The 21,857-nt window shown below is 39.0% G+C and overlaps 1 protein-coding gene across 1 annotated transcript in view; it reads right to left on the bottom strand.

The window, feature by feature from the left end:
- Positions 1–21,857, bottom strand: part of LVRN (laeverin) — a 38,817-nt gene that overhangs the window by 8,895 nt on the left and 8,065 nt on the right. Inside the window, exons 3-16 of the mRNA XM_075136201.1 lie at positions 20,827–20,966; positions 18,581–18,707; positions 16,078–16,232; positions 14,593–14,706; positions 11,186–11,329; positions 10,778–10,843; positions 10,577–10,642; positions 9,344–9,513; positions 7,817–7,893; positions 5,448–5,587; positions 3,417–3,472; positions 1,973–2,126; positions 971–1,065; positions 240–347 (exon numbers count right to left, since the gene is read on the bottom strand). Coding sequence (XP_074992302.1) covers positions 240–347; positions 971–1,065; positions 1,973–2,126; positions 3,417–3,472; positions 5,448–5,587; positions 7,817–7,893; positions 9,344–9,513; positions 10,577–10,642; positions 10,778–10,843; positions 11,186–11,329; positions 14,593–14,706; positions 16,078–16,232; positions 18,581–18,707; positions 20,827–20,966 — 1,612 coding nt within the window. The remainder of the gene's footprint in view (positions 1–239; positions 348–970; positions 1,066–1,972; positions 2,127–3,416; positions 3,473–5,447; positions 5,588–7,816; positions 7,894–9,343; positions 9,514–10,576; positions 10,643–10,777; positions 10,844–11,185; positions 11,330–14,592; positions 14,707–16,077; positions 16,233–18,580; positions 18,708–20,826; positions 20,967–21,857) is intronic.

Raw genomic sequence — 21,857 nt, 5'->3', positions numbered from 1 at the left:
GCATCCTCCAGCCTGTAAAGTCTATGCAAAAACCAGTAATTATGAAATCATCATAAAGTTGAGATTTGGGGAAGAGGAGTGGGGTTGGGGGAGCACAATTAGGCTAAAATTCTGTCATTCTGTTGAGAAAGAAGAGCAGTGTACAGGAGCATGTCATTCTGCCTCCCCCACATAAGAGCCCTTTAACGTTCCACGTCACTTACACATGCACACCTCTAAGAGCACATTATGATTCTTACTTGTACTCAGGGTTGTCCATCCACTTAGCATACAGTTCAGATGACAGGTTCAAACAGTCTTGGAGGCCCAGCCAGCACGCTGTTGCAAAAAGTTTTTCCAAATACACTCTTGAAGGGAAGCCAAAATAGCAAGAATAAAAGGTATGTATTCCACATTTGGAGTACTTGAACTGTGCTTGACCAGCACAGTTTCAGCACATGATGCCATTAACCCAGGAGATCCTCTACTAGAAACAGTTGAGGTTTAATAAAAATAAAAAATTAAACTACCAATAACGGGTTCCTGACATCAACATTCACGGACATTAGTGAGGCTACCCACGTACTGTAATTTTTCTTAGGTTTTTTATTTGTTTTATATCACTCTTGGTAGTTTTAAAGACTAGTTGCATCTAGTCCAAATCATTCTGACATTCAAGACTGTGGCTTTGGTAGCCTTGCAAAATGAACTATTTTAAAGTTATAGTGGTTGATCCATAAATCACACCTGAAGTTCATTGCTGTCTGTTTTTCCCCAACTAGCAGCAGCCTGCTGAGCCTGTTCTCCCATAAACAAAAGCTACCACTCAGATCATTAAACTATCATCTTTTACGCTCACTAAATAGACTGAAAATATCCCAAACTATCCTGATACTGCAGTTTCATTGGAGGTGTCATCATAAATAACACACACTTACAGGACAGTAAAAATAAGAATTCAGTTACATTCAAATTAAAGCAGAAAACTTACTGAGCAAAATAGTCATCTTCCAAAGCATCAACATTTTGACGAATAAAACCTGCATAATAATGGTATATTGGCAACATTCTCTTTAAAAGGTATTTCTTTTAAAAGAAGGGAAAGAAAAATTACTTTAATTTAGATGCAAGTTTTTATTTTGCTGTATTATTCTTTACTTACTCAGATTTATCCTAAAAAATTACCACTATTAATTTCTTGACAACACAGCACATTAAAACAAAGTGTATAAATTAGGTCTAAAATTCAATACACTATCGAAACTGGGAAGTTACCATTTCACATCACTAGGACCTTTGAACTCATTAAGAAAGAAAACAAATGCTCATTCTCAGAGAAAAAGACAGAAAAATAAGTTCTTTTCACATATTTTAAACATACCTTTACTTTTAGAACTTAAGAGAACTACTATTGTGGGACTGCACTTTAAACAAAAGTGAAATCTTCAAATAGAAGTCGAGGAAATAAATAAGACAATATTATCGCAGGTAGCTCAAATATGGGAGAGAATAATCTCATTTAGTATCCAAACCCAATTCCTTCTTTCTCTCCATGGAGATGAACTGGGAGGCAGTACAAACCACAGAGCTCATACATTCTATATGCTCTTCATACACAGCAGTGTTATTCTCATTACTTACTGATCACTCCTCCTCCTCCTCCTCCTCCTCCTCCTCCTACTCCTACTACTCACTACTGACGGATAGCTGTATTTTCCAGATACTCGGTTTTACAAAAACCTAGGATCAAGCTTAACATAAAGAATGTGAATAGACTACTTCTCTTACAGTAAGAATTGCTCATGATTCAATGATATTTATCATTGACTAATATATACACAGAAGTAGCTCCTCCTATTTAAAAAAAAAGTTGACAAAATCATGCAAAGGGAATGACAAGAACTACGACCCATCGTAGTCATCATTACATTCATTTTTGTCTGATTTATTTAAATGGTCTAATATCTTTGCTAACTAACAAAAAAGGTGATACCTTTAAAAGTGGGTATACTTCATAGTTCTTCAGAGTACTTTCCAAATTCTCGGGTACTAGGTTTAACAATACCACATTCCATATGAAGAGTTCATCTTCTCTGGCAAGGTACTTTGTTAGTTCAAGCGCTGTTTCAATCTGAATGTATCCGAACCTATTTGAAGATAAAAAACCTCATACTTGAGCATACTTATTCACAGTAATTACCTACCACAAATTTCTGTTTATTTATGAAACTGACAACTGACGTCTCTAGCACCACAGACATGACAATAAAACATCAGGATATTGCATGGAGAGTGACCTAGAAAAGACGTGGGAAAAACAAAATAAATATAAAAGAATGGTGCCTTTAAGAGCTGAACTCTCAAAACCTTTATTACAGAGCACAGTGCTACTATCAAAGTAATAGGACAATCATGGCAGTAAGCATGGTAGTATGCAGACTGTATTCTGCAGTATTCTGTACTATACTGTACTGCCAGATACAGTATAGGCACATTTACAGCATGTGTCAGTCTCACTAGAACAAAATGAAAAGAGCACTGTTTTGAGTTCTAATACATTTGTATTCGTATTGCTAAACAACATATTTTCATTACAGGTTCTTTTGTGGAATATGCATTATTGTAAAAATCAAACAATGTAATTCACATGCACGCTATTCTTGGAATTAACAGCTTCAGCATGGCATTTCTGTGCCTCAATGTGGAATTAGCAAGGAATTAATTCCTTCCCAATAAAATTCCAATTCAAGCCCCTTTCCTCCGGAACAGAAACATTTTTAGTGTGCTTACATAGGAGCACAGTTCTATACTTCACAGTTACATTCCTTATTACATACTAGGTTTGAGCTCTCTTATGAGAAAGGACATTTATGTGAGAGGAGGAATGGGAATTTTTACTGAGGGGGGGCAGTATGCTTTGGCCACCTCCTGACTGAGCTCCCTCATCATAGGTGTCTGATGCTTTGGGGATTTCTGGTACGTTTGAGGCACAGACATATTTATTGCTTCTTCAGCTCCCTACAGTACTGCTGACGTCTCTAGCACCACAGACATGAACAACCGAGTCACCCATCAGCAAGGGAAATGAAAGAGGTATTAAGAGTGATGCAGGACAGCAGAGCTGAGATAGTCCAGAATAAATAAAGGAAAATTCAGAATGTTCATTCAGAATCTTTTTTCTGTTACAACAAATATAGGTTAGTCCCTAAAAACTCATGACAGTGCCATTATTTAAAATATTTCCTAAGAGTTGGAACAAAAGAAATTTTGAAAGAAATCACTCAATCAGCACTGACAGTAGAATGGATTAAATACTTAACTCCCCCACCATTTTGTCAAAACAGCACATATGGGTAGGAATGAACAGAAGAAGTAGCAATGTTGAATTCAGTCATGAAGTTTAATCATTTTCTATGACAAATTTGAAACATACTTACTGTGTCAATGCAAAAACATCATCTATCAGCTGGAACCTGCTGACAGCGGGAATAGCCTGTAGAAATCATTCATGTGGCATTAATAGATGCAAACATATCAAAGTTTAAAAAAGCTTTACTATGTTTCAGAAAGATAAGTCAAGTCCCTAACACTTCTTCTAAGCCAAAATCTTCTACAAAACATGTTGTGGTTTAACCCAGCAGGCAGCCAAACACCACACAGCCGCTCGCTCACTCCCCCCACACACAGTGGGACGGTGGAGAGAATCGGGGCGGGGGAGAGGGAAGTAAAATTCGTGGATTGAGATGAAGACAGATTAATAGAACAGAAAAGGAAGGGATAATAATAATAATAATAATAATAACGATGATGGTGATGATGGTAGAATATACAAAATGAGTGATGCACAATGCAATTGCTTATCACCCGCCGACCCAAACAGCGATCACTACTTCCTGGACCACGCCTCCTATTTATATACTGAGCATGACATCATATGGTATGGAATACCCCGTTGGGCAGTTGGCTTAGCTGTCCTGGCTATGCTCCTTCCCAGCTTCTTGTGCACCTGGCAGAGCACAGGAAGCTGAAAAGTCCTTGACTAAGTGACTACTTAGCAACAACTGAAAACATCAGTGTGTTATCAACATTCTTCTCATACTAAATCCAAAACACAGCACTAGGAAGAAATTTAACCCTATCCCAGCCGAAACCAGAACAAAACATCATAAAATGGGTCCTGCATTTTAAGCTGAAATTATGTATGTGCTTTTAGAGATGTATATATATATAAATATATAAATATACAGCTACATAATATATTTTTATATATACATATACAGCTACAGTATATTAAGTATGGAATTTCAAGACCTCTCGTACTTTGTAGTGTAGTGAAAATTAAAATATGGAAACACTACATTTCCTAAAAATATCCTAGTTATATCGTTTTGGTACATTTTCTCCTTTTGAGGCTTCAGTTCAGAATATGTACCCAGATTAGTCCCAGAGCAGAGTGTCTGTCACTATCATGAATTAAATGACCGAGGCAGAGGCGTGGGTGAACCCCTGCCTACAACTCGTGCTCTTGCGAGGACTGCTGGTCCCTCCCCATCTCTTTCCTGCTTCCAAAAATCAGCCCCAAGTCAGCACACATCAAATTTCCTGCTGACTTAGGTTTGCTGTGGAAGAAAAAAGCCTAGAAGAAAGGAAGGCAGTGTGCCATGGAAAGGTTTAACCACACCACGTGCTCTGATTGACCTCATGTCCAGACCTCCTGGAGAAGTCGTCTGACTGCACTGATTACTATTATGCTGAAAGCTTAAACTTTCTTACTGTTGTTACCAAAACCAATGAGCTGACATTACTATTGGAGCCTCTGGCTCACTCTAGGGTTAGGCAACATTAAATACTATGCAACCCCATATACAGCCACATGTATAGGCTGTTCTGTACCACTTTCACCTTCAGCCCAAGCTGTGGCAAGTCAGAGGTGGGATGAAATCTACTCTGATGGGAACTTCTCTTCTAAGAAAAATCTCCACCAAAACAAAACACAAAACCAACAAAAAAAACCCAAGTCAGATGATTTTTTTTGAAACTTCACTGACAGAAATATTGTGCTTTGAGGAAACGTGGCAATAAAAAGCTTTCTCCCAGCTTTCCTTCTCCATGGTTCCTTCTCCATAACAGCAGATAAAGCTCAGTCACACATCCATACCTTTAACTCTTTGAGCCAAATTTAAGAGATTGGAAGAACCACAAGCTGTTAAGACAACTTTGAAGACAGAATGCCGTCTCATGTAAAGTTATTTTTCATGCCTATGTGAAACTATTCGGGCCTATTCCTCTTCCATTATGGAAGGCTGCCAGTGACTTTAGTGGTGCAACGGTGGATCATTTCTTCTTATGTGATACGTGAGTTTCTCATTATTCCAGGTTTTCATCAATGTCATTACTGGTAAGAACTGCAAGAAGAAATACATGGAAAGAATCTGTTTATAAGCTTGAGAAAACACATATGATCTTACCTTTGGATCATTTTCAAGCAAGCGTGCTAATCTTTTTAAGTTTAATTGATCATAGTTCACTCTGTAGTATCCACTTAAATTTACATTTAGCAGGATCCAGTCATATTCTGACTCTGATATCTGCATTTCAGGAAACATTTCTGTAAAGTGACATTAAAATATATCATTTTATTTTCTGTGCACTGCTAAATTCTCTTGCATTTATAAACACTGGACTCGATGCTCCCCTGAGATCTGAGCCACAGGTTTGAGGTTGGACTCAAAGAGAATCTCCCAAAAGCTGGGTGCATTTGTGATTTCTGCTCTGCACAGCAGAAGAACTTCAACAAGCAACTGACCCCTCAGGTACTGAGCACCTTGAGATGGCAAAGGGGAGGCTGAAGACCCACTTTGCTCCTACCCTTTAGCTCATAGGCAGCTGGGAGAGTTCAGAAAGGTTACCCAAGAATAAACAGTCTGGATGAGGAGCAATACCCTCACATGCCTGCTGCAGGGCATGCACCCCCAGCATACCTGCTGCTCCCAGTGCTGCTCCAAAACACAACTCTCAGTACCTTATGGAAGAAGTGACTGCCTACCAGTATTCACATAAACACAGATCAAGGAAAGCAAAACAGCTAAATTTATGCAAGAAACAAGTAATCAAAAATTTTATTTTAAATAAACATCCGTAGTCCTTTTGAGTTACATCACTCACTAAAGGCCTCCTTCTGCTGTCCCATTTCATCTCACTACTACCTACTTTATGAGTGCTTGTCTGATTACTTGCTCCTCATAGCCTACAGTACATCTGAAGGAGCCAGTGCAGCCCTGAAGGCTCTAAGCTGCCTCATCAGAAGAGGATTCAAGTGCTGCTTTAACTGGCTATGATCATCCTTATTTAAGAAGGCGGTAAACTCTCTTAAGACGATAAAGCAGTAGTGGTGAGTAGTCTAGACCCAGCACTGCTCCACTCTGAACAGAAGACTGAGACTTCAATGTGTTCTGACAGAGCTACAGAAGTACTACAGGGTTCATCCTCAGTCATCTTCACAGGGAAATGTGGCACGTGACAGATACTGGCTTACCCATTTAAAAACAGCATGGGTGGCTAGAATATGGCAGTAGCAGTACTTCCCCTGTAATGGCATATTGGTTCAATGCTCTGCTCATCACCAAGAGTACTTTTAGATCCAGCTAAAATAACAAAACTATGCTCCTCTTCAATACCTATTGAAGATAGGTATTCTTCTTCAATACCTCTTCAAATCCTATTCAATATTGAATACCACTTCAATAATAAAAAACTAGCTTTCCAAGCAACCACTGCCTAACAATTCTTTTCTGCAAATTTTCTAATTTTTCACCTTAGCAATCACTGGTTTCTTTAAGTTTAAATCTAAAGCATTCAGAGGAATAAACATCCACTGTTTGCTTATTTACTTGTCCATATACTGTGAAATGATCACTAAAGCTATCTTATTGCCTCAAAAAGAGGGAAAGTAGCTTTTAACCACTGTAAACAAAGGGTGGAGAGCTGCACACAACATATTGTAGTTTTGCTCTTAAGCATTCCACAAACACATCAGTCTCTACATCTCCTTGTAACAGATTCAAAACCTTATGGAGTTCAGGACTGACTTGCGAAAGAAAAATAATTACCCCATTCTAATGATTACATTTCTTCTTTCTCAAAAAATGTAACTGTTTATTGGAAAGCACTGAGATGAGAAAGAACTGAATTTTTTATTTGCTTGGAGATGGCCATAAACTCATTGTTCTACTATAAGCCTTTAAAACTTTTTTAAATTCTGCTCTTTTGATAAGAGTGGTTTTGCATTTAATTTGCATAAACAAGTTAAATCACATGGTGTTGAAAATACTAATTTTCTGTTTTTACAGATATCCATGTGTGACAATGTTGGGTCACTTCACACAGCTGGTTTTAATCTTTTTCAGTCTTCATGTCTACTACTTGAGCTTGATCATCTTCTGATATATCACAGCGAGATCCTACCTATACTCAGAAGCTGTCATTAACACCAGTGGGATCTGCTGGGGTAAGAATAGCACAGAAGCATAAAGAGATAGGAGTTTGTATTTGCATACAAAATGACAAAATCAAAATTATTGTGGAAATCTCTATTCATAATATGTTCTACCATATTGTTAAAAACATACGCTGAAGTTTGATGCAACACAGAAAAACCCAATATATTAACCTATTTGAAAATCTATTGCTGTTGTAACATAAAATTAGCACAACAGATAAACACAGACATTTCTGTAATAAAGTTTTATCTCCCTATTCAATTCAAATTCTGTTTATAGAAGTGTTAGGTGTGTTTTTATCAGCTGGTTTTAGCCTGTGTGAACAAATAATTACTTACTGCTGCTTTTATCTAGCCACATTAAGGGTTGTAATGATCCATTTCTCATCCAAGAAATAGGAATAATCCATGTGTTACTTAACAAAAAAAGAGATAATACAATTAGTTCTTATGCTTAAAAAACAACCTTCTCAGCTGATGCTAAACTAGATTGCAGATGAGTTCCTTCTTACAAGAATCACCATCTACCTTCTCTCCTCTCTGATACACAAAACCTCATCAGATGGTGGTACTTTTGTTGTATCAGCACTTAGGTTCAGCAAAGAAAAGGGAGTTTTAGGATGGATTTAAATAGGCACTCGTATCTAGACTACTGTTCGATGCTAGGTATTTGAATACCACTGTATCTCTGTATTCTGGCTTTCCTTCTTCAGACAATAATTTTATTCTCTTCACTTATTACACTTCACCCTATTTCTGGAGAATATAAAGCTCCTGTTCAGAAAGGTATCTACAAAAAACGCTCAAGGCAAGCAATACAACTGTAATTCTGACAACCGTAATTTCCTTTCTGAGAGAATGTAAACCTCCCAGTGAAAAGAGATGAAAGCTTACAAAACCCTGAAGTTGCTCACGAAAATGAAAAATTTTGTAATATTTGTCCTGGATTTGCTTAAATTCACATGCTATTGCCTCTTGTTGAAACTACAGTAAAGGACTTAACATTTGTAACTTGAAACTCCTTATCTGAGCTAACCAAAGACACTGAATGGACTAATCCTCTGTGCTTCCTGGAGCTTGGAAGCAAAGGAAACTCTGTGGTTCTTGTCAAAATTTCTCTTTTGGCTGCTTGTATGACCAGCAATAGCATCCAGGGAAAAATTGCTTTGGGCTTTGCCCTGCTTTATACTTTTTCCCTGGGTGAGAACTCATCCCATGGGCCCTGTCAATGCATCCCAACACTCATGACAGCTGCTGAATTTCATGAAATTTCAAACTCTAGCCATGCGTTTCCAAAGTGGGCGACCAAAGGCAGCTCCTTCTATCATTGTTTTTAGGCATCTAAATAAGTAGCACAGCTTGCAAAAGCACCAGGGACTCGGCAGTGCTCGCTGACAGGAACTTTTTGCTGCGTGTCAGGTACTCAGCATTTTCTGAGAAAGGGGTCATTTATACAGGTACTTAAATGCAACCCTTGGCCCTTGCCAAGCAGAAGAGACTGGGAATATGTGCACTGGAAAGAAGCTACAGCATGGTTCATCCAGTCCATACAACTGAGGGATGAGGAAAGAAGAAACTTCCAGGCAAAACTCCTGCCCTGCAACCTATTCATGGCCTGTGTCTGCCGTTACAACACCATTATGTGGCTGGAAAAGTAACTACTCCAGAGGAAAGCAACCTTTTGGCAAAATAGGTGTCTTGCAGAACTATTGCAAACTCTAGTCTCAAACAGATTTTACTTGACAGCTCATGACATGAAAAAACATAAATTAAAAAATCAGATGGTCAAAACATAATGTCCTAACTGAAGAGTTTCCTGAAAAAAAAATGGTATAAACATATAATAAAAACACAAGCTAATCATACTTGTAAGAATCAGTATTGTTTTCATTCTTTTTATTAAGAAATTGTTCTTGACTGATTGTGCCAATGGTTAGATTTAATGTTAAAACTGGAAACCCATTTTGGCATGTCCAGGAATCCATTATTTGTTTTACAGATGCTGGCAACTGAACTTCATCCTGTGCATCTACAACCTGCAAGAGAAACAGGAATTATAATTATTTATGATAAACAGGTACTCACTGATATTGCTTCAGCAACACTCTAGGGGTCGTTCTAACATGTTAGAGAAAATGCAACTGCTTAGAAGCAGTTTGCTTGTCTTTGACTTATGCAAAAAATCTATGTTACGAAGTGAAAAGGACATTATTGTCATTATTACAAAGACAGCATAAGCCTTTTTAGGAATTACGAAATATTGAGATGACAGTTCTCATTCTTTTAACCTGACTGCTAACCTTTTTCTTTTTAGTGTTAATATACTTACACCTCTGTATGGCTATGACAGACTTAATTTGCTAATTTCACTCAAATAAAGCTGCCAGAACAGAAAGATTTTTAAGTGACTACCTAATGAACAAACTGAAGAGTAAAGACAAATTGAAAAAGACACTAAGCTGGAGTCCCAACTAGTGTGAACTGGTACAGTCTCTGTTGGCTTAAAAGATGTGACAGTCTTGCATATCTGAAATTGTGGCACTCTTGTTCTTAGCCTAAGTCTGCAACACAATGGAAGCCTTCTTTAGAGGAACAGGAAAGTGGAATATTTAAAAATAAACCTATTATTGGTACCTGTTTTCTTATTCAGATTTCAGCCAAAACCAGCAAAGGGTGAAATGCTGAGCTACTGCCCTGGGTATAGACTTTGCTGGATCTGTGACATATCAGCATCTTCGATCGTCAAGCCCAGAGCATCACACACTCTGATCTGGCAAAACTTCAGCTCTAGAAGAATAGGCTATGCAATTTCATGTGGGCTTAGGCAGCCTCCAGGAAACCCAAAGCTCCACCTGGCCCTGATTTCCCATCTCATCTCTCTATTCCTTGTATTAGCTCCACTGATCATAGGTGCAGTAAAGCAGCCAAATAAACACTTGTGAAGAGATTAGCCGAAAAAGCCAGCAAAGCAAGTTTTATGCAAGGGAAAGACTGCACTAGGGATAGGCAAATCCCAGTGCAGTGTTCTACAAACAGTATATACCCTAAATTTGGACTGTGACAAACACCAAACAAGAATACTACAGATAAAATGAGTACCATCTGGATGTGGGTCCAGAGATCATCTTGGTTAGCATTTGAGAAGGAAAATTCTTTCAGATACAACTGTACAGAAACAAACAGAAACATCAGAATTCATGACGGTTCAATGAAAAACATCAGCAAGACAAACAGTAATTTGTGCAATTGTAATTTTCCAGCTTACAAATCAAGATGAAGATGTTAGTTTTTCAAACTTACAGTGAGTGCTCTGATAAACAACTTCTCAGTCAGGAAACCAGAAAGCATCCAGGTAATAGAAGCCCCCTGCAGTAGGAAAAAAGCATGAGAAAACATTGCAATTATTATTGCAGTATTTTTTTAAACTATATTCCAGAGAAATTAGTCAGGCTATGCTTCATATTTCACAGAGGTTAAAAACGTTTTCACCATTTCTCTCATAGCCAAATAGATTTGCAACGTCCAATACATTTGTGCGTGCAGCAGAAACAAATATTGAATGACAAAACTATCTACAAAAAACGTAATTCAACACAATATTCCTTTTCAGCTAGGAAAGGAAAAGGAAGGCTCCTCTTCAGCCTACTTAGTTTAACCCACCATTAGTTTAGAATATACAAGAAATGGAAGAATTTCATATTTTTTAACCTTCTTGTACGTGATGCTGTCAAACAGAGACATTAGAGAAAATGATCCCTTGATCTTGTCTTCACTCTCTGACAGTGATCGAACTCCTATTTCATTGTCTTCCATTAAGACAGGTTGTACAACATGATCATAAAAGATTTTATCCTGCAAGAAAAAGACAAATCTAAGTGAGCTGAAGAGAAAATACTTATTCTTAGGAGAGAATGTAATTATGGGATTAGCTCTAATGGAAATAGTCTGTCAATAAACAAGGAACAATCCTTTTTCCCCCTCCCTAACTTCCCCATGAACTAAAAGGGACCTTACAGTCGATCCTAACATTTTCTACATGCAACGTTACTAATCAGGGCAATGAAAATTTTACATCTGAGAAGACTGCGGGCTTGGTCTTGACAAAGACGATGATTACAGTGTAATCCTCAGGGAAAAATAAGTCAACTATATTAAACAGCAAATGAACAAATACTGAAAACTGAAAACTCGTATCTCATTTACATCTGTATGTCACTAACATGGCAGCATTTTCTTCCTAAATTCTCTGTTTCTCCTGCTGCAATCCTGAGTAATAACCTAACAACCAAGCTACTAAGGGTAGCAAGGCTTAACTATGTGGCATTTCTGCTGTCACCCGGTGAGAAATATGGAGGGAAAATATTTCAAATATTTTCAAATCAGTGAAGTTCCCTTTTTATCAAATGATGATTCATTTCCCCAGCTGAGTACCTCTCCTAAGATTAGGTGGAAAATGACATAATTACAAAGGCAAAGAAAAAAACCTAAAATTTTTAAAACACTGCAGGCCACTTTGAGCGCTTCTACTTCTCAAGGAGAAGAACACAGGCTTCCAATTAATGGTATCAAATTTGCTGACCAATTATTCTCTTTGTAAACGGCCAGTAAATTTAATTTTCAGGGTTCAATTTGTAATTGGGTGGTGATTGGTGCACAAAGTCTATTTGGAGGCCAGTAACTAGCAGTGTACCCCGGGGCAAATATTGGGTCCAGTCCTGTTCAACATCTTCATTAGTGATCTGGATGATGGGGCAGAGTGTACCTTCAGCAGCTTTGCAGATGACACAAAATTGGAAGGAGTGGCTGATACACCAGAGGGTTGTGCTGCCAACCAGAGGGACCTGGACAGGCTGGACAAGTGAACTGACAGGAACCTCATGAGGTTCAACATAGGGGCTTATAAGAAAGATGGGGATGAACTTTTTAGCAGAGCTTGTTGCGACAGGACAAGGGGTAATGGTTTTAAACTAAAAGAGGGTAGATTTAGCCTAAATATAAGGAAGAAATTGTTTACAACAAGCGTGGTGAAACATGGGCACAGGTTGCCCAGAGAGGTGGTAGGTGCCCCATCCCTGGGAACATTCAAGGTCAGGTTGGACGAGGCTCTGAGCAACCTGATCTAGTTGAAGATGTCCCTGCCTATGCCACGGGGCGTTGGACTAGATGACCTTTAGGAGTCCCTTCCAATCCAAACTATTCCATGATTCTATAAGTGCAAAGAAGTCCTGCATCTGGGGAAGAACAACCCCAGGGCCCAGAATATGCTGGGGCCACCCAGCTGGAAAGCAGTTTTGCGAAAAAGGACCTGAGGACACGAAGGACACCAAGTTGAACATAACCCAGCAATGTGTCCTTGCAGCAAAGAAGGCTAATGGTATCTAGGACTGCATTAGGAGGAGTATTGCCAGCAGGCCAAGGGAGGTGATCCTTCCCTTCTACTCAGCACTGGTGAGGCCACACCTGGACTGTGGGGTCCAGTGCTGGGCTCCCCAGTAGAGAAAAGATACAGAGCTACTGGAGATAGCCCAGTGAAGGACCACGAAGATGATAAAGGAACTGGAGCATCTCACACACGAAGAAAGGCTGAGAGCGCTGGGACTGTTCAGCCTGGAGAAGAGCAGGCTCAGGAGTGGGATCTCATCAATGGATATAAATATCTCAAGGGATGGTGCGAAGAGGCTGGAGCCAGGCTCTTTTCAGTGGCGCCCAGTGACAGGTCCAGAGGCAATGGGCACACACTGAAACACAGGAGGTTCCTTCTGAACATTAGGGAACACTTTGTCACTGTGAGGGTGACCAAGCACTGGCACAGGTTGCTTAGGGAGGTTGTGAAGTTTCCTTGCTTGGAGATGTTCAAAAGCCATTTGGAAAGGATCATGGGCAACTGATTTATGTGTCCCCGCTTGAGCAGGGGGATTGGACCAGATGATCTCCAGTGGTCGCTTCTAACCTCAGTTAGTCTGTGATTCTGTGAATGTGTACAGCCCATAAAACTGCGCTGTATTCTTGCACCTGTGTAATTTACTCTGGATTTGCAAGGCAAATCACATAGCTGTAATTTATCAAATGGAATTACTGCTCAGTGTTAAAATCTACTTTATGGACATAAATAAAATGGCAATTGTTGATTTTTAGAAAGACAAACTTCTAAATGAAAAAATTAAAATTACAAAGGAGACAAAGACTTTTTTCCAATTTAAAATTTGGTGACCTTTATACTTTTCAATGATATTAAAATGCTGCTTTACAGAGAATGAAGTGAGCTGTTTTTGAAGTTCAAAGCAGGGGGTCCTTCTGACAGAATTTGTTTGACATGCCTGTATTAGTTTCTAATTAAGTACTTTGGTGAATTAGAGAAGGAAAGTGACGAATGGTATTTCATCTGAGCCAAGTAAAAAGCAGACTGGATTGACTGACTCGGGCCTGCCCAGACTAAAGGCTTCTCCTTTCTTCAGAAGCCGAGGACACTCTGCACAGACGTTTGTGATTGCACAGGCGAGTGCATCTCATCTCATGGCTACAATTAGCAGCACCTATCCTCCTGTCTCAGAGTTTAATGATGGATGGAGTTTTCTAATACGCTGTGGGATTTATGCTTATTCCCATTTGGGTCGAACGGGAAGGGGTTTTACCCTGCTGTCGGATTAGCTATGTGCATTATATTTGCCTTACCCACAACCAGACATCCATGGACCCAGTGGGGTAAACAGACTCAAAATGTCCCAACTTACTGCTCAGTAAAGGTACCCGGCTATGGGGTGCTTGGAAAAGATCTTGGACAGGCAGTGAGGCAAAGCATCAGCTACAGAACCCAGGAGAGAAAGCTGGGTTTGTTAAATGACAGATCTAGGGCAAAACACCAACTCCTTCTCAGTGCAGAATCACTGCTGTCCAGCCGTCCTCTGCGCCAGCTGCAGAAGAGCTGGGTTTGATGGCAGCTCCCAGCAGATGGAAACCTTCCAGGGAAGAATCAAGACCTGCTGGTCTTTCCCAGGGAAGTTAAGTTACTAATGCCATGGCTTGATTAAATCCCATCTCCTGCATTTTCCTTGTCTTCCTACATGCTGGAACTTTGCTACTTTAGCTTACTTACTTCAGTAAGCTTTAGTACTTACAAGTGAAAGGTTGGGTTCAACAAAGGCAGCTCCCAGGTACTCAAAGTAAGATGCCAGTCCCTCATTAAGCCACAGATCATTCCACCAGTTCATTGTAACCAGATTTCCAAACCACTTAAATAGAAAGAAAAAATGTCTCAACATCTCTTTGGACTGCAGTTTTCATTTTTGCATTTCAACACACATACCTATGCTGAAATAACTTTATTTAATGTGTACATGTCAATTGAATAAAATGCTGTATATTCCTTCAGACAGTGAAAATTCAGTAAAAAAAGATGCATCTTGGAAAAAGTCAGAGGCTCAGGGCAGTTATTTTTTAATTGTTTCACCTACAGTTTCATACCGTGAGTATGGATGTCAGTGCTTTATGTCATTCTTTTACTCTATTCAATTTTAAACACTTCCCAATAAAATTTGAAGATCTAAAAGATCAGGCTATGATTAAAAGTAGGGCTTTTATCAAACAATTACAAAAACATTTTTACATGTTCTTAACAGAAGGAAATTGTCAAGGGGATGATAAACAGAACTGGGGAAATAACCATTTCCAAAATCAGCAAATCCCTATCCTGGCAAGCAATAAAACTTCCACAACAGCTGCTATGTACTCATATTTGGCAGTTGACATTTAACAATAAACTGATCACTTGCGGATTTCTATTTTATTTGTTAATTCTTACAAACTTGAACTACAACTTCGTTTTAAAATAAAGTTTAATAAAGTAATGACATTTGTTTTATTGGCCTGCAATAAAAACACTCCGCTCATCTGAAGGTCTGAAAAGTTACAGACCTTGTCAGAAGGGCATACAAGTGCACTAGCCAAGTTAAACTCTTTCGCTGATTTTGTTGACTAAGTGCAAACATTTCTTGCTCTGGCAGACAACAGTAAATTAAACATAGTCAATAAAAAAGTGAAACTGCATTATCATTCCAAACCAAATAAGAAAAACTTTTAAAATCTCTATGAGAACTGGACAACGGTCCAGCTACAGTGTAAAATGTATTCATGTTAATTTTGTTCTATCATACCATAGGCTGTTTCTTACAGAAAAACAAATACCTTTTGCAATATGTACATGCACTCCCACTACAAAATAATACTTATGAAGTCCATTAATTCTCCCACCGAAGTACTAAGTATACTGCATACAGAGAGAACTGTGTCATCCCTACATCCCTACGCTATTTTCTAGTATGGCATTAAGGTACTGTGTAAGAGAAAAAAATAAGTAGCCCATTAACAGTTTTTTATCAATAAGTCCTGTGTAGTCAGTATGCAGTCTGTAATATGATGGAATCTGCTTTTAATATTGATTTATCAGCTGAACATATGATCAAATAGTCTTTCAGTCCTCTAGTGCTCACATACCCTACTGTCAAGTTACTATTTTTCTTCTACTAATCAGTGACTGCATCATCAGCAACTGGAAGGAAACAACTTCATAGACAAATAAATGTACAGAATTTTTTACCACGTGCCTGGTGTCCTAGCTCATGTGACACAACTATGGCAATCATTGCCTTTCTGCTTGTGAATTTATCACTTGGGAGGTACATCAATGATGATTCTTGGAAAGTCATTAGCCCCCAGTTTTCCATAGCACCTGCTCCAAAATCAGGCAGTGCAACCAGATCTAAATTGATTCAAACAGAGAAAAAAAAAAAATCTTTAAAATTTTCAGAAGTAAAATGCTCACATGATTTTAATGCTCACACTGGTTCAGTGTGTAATTAAAGGATACCACATTTTAGTGGTTCTTTGCTGTATTATGGCAACAGTCTTGCAAATGGTCCATGAAATTTCTTCTCGTCATACTTTTCCTCTATAATTGCCACTCTTTCAGGGATCCGCGTAATAAATTCCCACGAAGCCCAGATCTGCACTGTATCTTGTACATACAAATGTTTTGAACAAAAATGAAGGCTGTATTCTACCAATGCTAGGAGAGAATATATTCACTTCTGGCTCTCAGAAATCTTTCTCTGCATGAGTTTCTAGTGTGTTTGGGAAGGATCATACTCACCTCTTTCTTCAGCCTAGCAATTGATAAAAAAAAAATCTTGCTCTTTCAGCTCTGTGAGTAGAGGGATCCTTTCCACTCTTACCTGAAAGGAGCCTTAGAAACATCATCTCTTTGTTTCCACAGCAGGGCTGTTACCTGTGTACTCCCCTTCTGCCTTACGCACAGGGAGCAGTTTTCCAGTTCAAATGTGAGAGTTGGACAAAACAGAGATGGGCCTTGGATGAACATCAAGGATCTCAAAGAAAGATATACTGTTTAAACTCAGCAGCAAAGAGCAAAGAGCAACAGAGCATTTTGGAAGCAGACACAAGCTCGTACCCCAAACCAGCTGACCGTGAGCCAGTTCCAGTCCGAAAGCAACATAGTTAACCTAAGTGTGGTGCTGAACCCTAGCAAAGCTAGACTGCATCTCAGCAGGGCTTACTGCTTCAGGCTTACAGCAAAGGTATTTCACTTTTGGTGAGGCAGCCCTCATCTAGCCAGCCTGGGGCAAGAGAACTCACTTGTAACGGCATTAAAATCAGGTGAAGACAAACCTTTAAATACCTCTAATTTTAAATGTGTTTATTCTTAATTTCACATTTTGAGTTCAGAATAGAAATCTCTAGCATTTACAAGGAGCTGTTCTTGGTTGATCTAATCCTATTGATTTTTAACCAAAACATCAAAGAAAGTCAGTGGGAAATGCAGTTGGTATTGCATGACATTGCAGTGGGGATTGTAATAGTATTACAGCATTCTGTGAAACTGAAATCTACCTAACAGGAAGCCTCAGATACCGTTCTTCTACTTCAATTTTGTAATATTTTTATACTAATGAATTAACGTGTTGACATTGCTGCTAAACAGAACACAAGCATGAAACAGAATTGTCTACAGCCCTTAAGTAGCTTGCATGATTACTAAAATAACAAAATTTAAAAAGTGACTGCATATATTACATTTTCCATAAGAAGCGTAGTGTTATTCTAAATACACTGGGAGATAACACATTTACACAGATGAAAATTCATTTCTTTCAAGTGCCGAAATACAGATTTGACAATTGGCCTGCAAAATTATCTAGTCAAAAAAGGAGAGAAATACTTCCTCCACAATCCTGCAATCTGCTGAGATCATGGGCAGGTCAAAACTTGTTTTAAGTAAGAACTGCCTTCTGTGCTCTCGATATTCTACCAATTTCTATAAAAGAGCACATTCCCCCATAACATTACTGCTGAAGCCCTTGGGAATCCAATTACGAGTAGCAGACAAACTGTACAGGGAACCACATGCTGGCACCCTTCTTTTTTGACTGAAGCTTGACTTAGCTAACTTACCTGATGTCCATTTTAAGCCGAAGCAATGTTTTCCTGCAGGAATCTTTTTCTGGGGAGGAATGTGCAGGAACACACAGCCAACTCACAGGTAAGACAGGGACATACTGAAGAACGCAAGGAATGCTTTGGGGAGACGTGGGTTATAGCAAGCACGGATTTACTAGGAGGATGTAGGGACTATCTATACCAGGTCTGTGCATCCCAGAAATAGCCACGTGACTGAACAACTCCTTTCTATGCACTCTGTAGCCCTGTCTGCCCCTTCATGAGGAAATGATGCTTTAAGAGAATGAGTGTGATGTGAAGGTAAGAGTGCTGAGTTAGGGGTTAATAAAAGCCATGATGCAGAAAGGAGAATTCAGTGAGTTAAAGCTTCGGGGTTTTATTCCATGAATGTAATAAACTGTAAAAAGAGAATACTGCAAAAGAACCCATTGAACATGGTGCCCTCATTTATTAAAGGTAGCAAGCTTTATGCTTGAGTTTACTATTTATTTTGGAACAACTTGTTGATTTTCAACAGAAGAAGGAAAGTGAAACGACTGGTGCCAACAGAGTATATTTTTTTACAAATTCCCTCAAGAATGTTACACCATCAGCAGCCATTTCTGGTCCATTTAAGAAAATAAGTAATCTCACCTGTCTTTGGCAGAGGGTAGCTGACGTTAAGTAAGTCTTCCAGAAATGAAAATATTGGGCCTGTGATATTTAAAGCATAGTCAACATACCCATTTTTAACTGCCTCTTTCCGAGCCCAAATACGTATCTGCAGTAAAACAAGGAAGTATTATTTTAGAAAACCCTCACATTTTCATTTTCTTTGCTTTTCTTCTGTGAATCATTGTTTGAAAATGCTGTCTGTCCACACCAGATCATGCAATGAAGCTTTTAATGAAAAAAATCCCAACCCAAGTCTTGCTGGACCTATCAAAATGTGGCACAGAGCCTAATCCTGCTAAAACCTAGAAGAGTTCCAGCACTTCAAAAGCACCAATACTTGAATCCAACTACACATTGCTGGAACAAACGGACTCCTGATTTTTCTTTTATTAAATAGGAAACGCTGTAAAGCTATTTAGATCCACACATCTTAAGCCAATGTATTGCAGCCAGTGAGTCTGGGTGACAAACCTTCCTTCAGCCCACTACTCTTTCCCTGAAGAGAGAGAAATGGATGTTCAGAGAGCATTTGCTGTCCAAACATACACATCTCTCCTCTTGAACTTTCTCAGAGGCTGAAACAAACCACTGGCCTCCCACTGCTGCTAAAGAGAGCAGATGACATCTGAGCAGATGACATCTGTACCTCTGAGTAACAGAGACGGCAGCAGCAAGCAAAGCTTTCCCCTCCCATGCCCATTTGCTGAGTCATGGTACTGAAGAGGGCAGCTGCTTGCCCAAGGTGATGGAGTAGACTGAGGAAAGGTTTATGTCTCCATCATGTATCTCTGGATGCAAGACCCCCCCAGGTGCCTAGCAGCTCAAAATCCTCTCATTTCTTGCATCTCACAAGAAGCTGCACAGCCAAACCCTAATAGCACAGTTGGGGAAGCATCAGGATTTAATTTAAAAGGGAAAAAATAAAGAATATTCAGTCAACAGAGCATCCTCAGCCTCTGAGCCCCTCTTTTCAGCTGAGGCTTCGGAGGAGATTCAAAGATCGGATCGCTTCATTTTGCAAAACCTAAACATAATGGGCAGACTTAAAATCCTAATCCTAATATAAGCTTTGAGTTATAATACCGGTGTTTCGGGTTGTAAATTACTTACTAGAAATGACAAAACAGACACAACAAACATGCTCACACAAATACTGTGGAGGCACAAATTGAGCATCTGTGCCTGAAACCAAGGGGTAAAATACCCTTGCCCTTGTATCTCACAGAAGATGGGTGGTGGTGCCTCTTCCCTCTGAAAAACCGTAGTTTGAATGCTTTGCTTTGCTGATTCCTGTCAGTACACATCAGCCCAAGAAAAAGGCACCACAGTCAGAACCATAAGCATCCAACACGTTTTATACAGGGTATATATGCAGGTATGACATAGCAAGTCCAATTTTTACTTTAAAAAGGAGCTAACACTGTGCTTCCTAGGTCACCTCTGCACTGTCCTCTCACCTTTGTCCAGCAGGATGACAGCAAGCTAACCATGAAGCTAACATGGTGCTCTCATTTATTAAAGGTAGCAAGTATAAGGCTTTACGCTTGAGTTTACTATTTATTTTGAAACAACTTGTTGATTTTCAACAAAAGAAGGAAAGTGAAACGACTGGTGCCAACAGAATTTTTTTTTTACAGTTTCCCTCAAGAAGCTTTGCCCATTGTAGTGTAAGAACAAAACTGAATACTCACTGATGAAAAAGCTTCAAACACAAACCAGACGCTTTTGAAGGCTAAAAAATGTGTCCACTGCAGAATAAAAGCTTAGAATACTAGTATACAAAATGCTTGGAGCACAGTATTGCACCTTCTGATGTCATGACGCTGCTCCTCAAAGGGCCTTGAAGAACAAGGCACTGAACTTCAGTGGTTGTCACAGCAGTGGAATTTTTTCCAACTAAGAGAGCTAAGAAGATAAGACAACCCTGAATTATGACCAGCACTTTCTGCAGAGTAGCTGTCTCTAAAGTTTTAACATACAGAGCCCATACCTACTTGTGGAATTGTATGAAATGATCAGGACAGGACAATAAACTAATTGTCCTAAAGGAAAGCTTTCTGCAGAAATATCTCCAGGATAAATGTTAGCAGTTTTGCCACATAAGCAAATAGTTTTGGAATGAAAAGCACAGTTAATGTCTGTGATATCTTCTGAAGCACATGATGCACCATGGAGCCAAATTCTGTTGTAAACTGCTATAATGTGTTATGCAGCCTCATATTTACCTCATTTCCCCGCTCAGTTCTGGTGACATAATCAAAATCACAAATCACAAAAGCAGTCAAGTAAGTTGACATTTTCAGCGAAGTGTTAAATGTGGTAACAGTCCACAGGCTTCCATTCTCATCCTTTATTTCAGACACATCTAGAAAAAATATCAAAGAAATATTCAAACCACTGCTCCTCCATAACAAACAAGGAATTTTGTGTTTTCTGCATGTTTTTTTACACCTCTCTAGATATGCTGTTTTTCTGCACTAACTTCATATGTTTCTGGTAGAAGGCAAGCAGCCAGACTCCTTGCTACTGCCACGTATCAGAGTCGCAACCTTCCATGCAAACACCAAAAATCCACTCTGAGCATCTTAACTGAAGTCTTGGAAGGATATCAAACTGCGTCAGATTTAGGATGTGGGCAAACTGTGGACAATTTATCCCATGCTGCATATCTCTGAAATGTGCGCTCTATTATGATTCAAATATAGGTTATGTGTGCCCAAGAATTATGAAAGAGTATGAGGTATATGAAAGATTATGAAGTTATAATCAGATACCTTCCTTCTAAATAAGGGAGACATGGACAAGATCCTCAGGGGAAAAAAATGCTTCAAGCAACTCTCACAGAGATCCCATCTATTATAATTCCTAAGTTACTTAGCTTCCATGCAAATCTCATAAACATTCCTTTTTATGGCTGAAAATTAGTTAGGTGAAAAGTAAAGATTCATGGCACTTAATTGCAGCAAAAAGACATTAAGAAGGAGGCAAGAGATCCAACAGACTCCTGCAGGAAAACTAATTTACAGAATTTGTTTGGAATCTTATATCCTACATGCATCCCGCACGAGATCCCAGCAAGGGACAGGAGGAGCATCTGCAGAGCATTATAGTTCTCTCGTTCTTATTCTGCACGTACACAGAAGGCTATAGTGTCTCTGCCTGGTAAAACAATTCTTTGTATGTTGTAAATACATCTTAAAATTTACTTAGAATGAAAGGAATCGCTTAATAACACAATTACAGGCTTTGCATACTG

Source organism: Calonectris borealis, chromosome Z, assembly GCF_964195595.1.
Source record: "Calonectris borealis chromosome Z, bCalBor7.hap1.2, whole genome shotgun sequence".
Classification (NCBI taxonomy): Eukaryota; Metazoa; Chordata; class Aves; order Procellariiformes; family Procellariidae; genus Calonectris; species Calonectris borealis.
The sequence above is the reverse complement of the archived record's forward strand: the minus strand, read 5'-3'. Positions and strand labels throughout refer to the sequence as shown.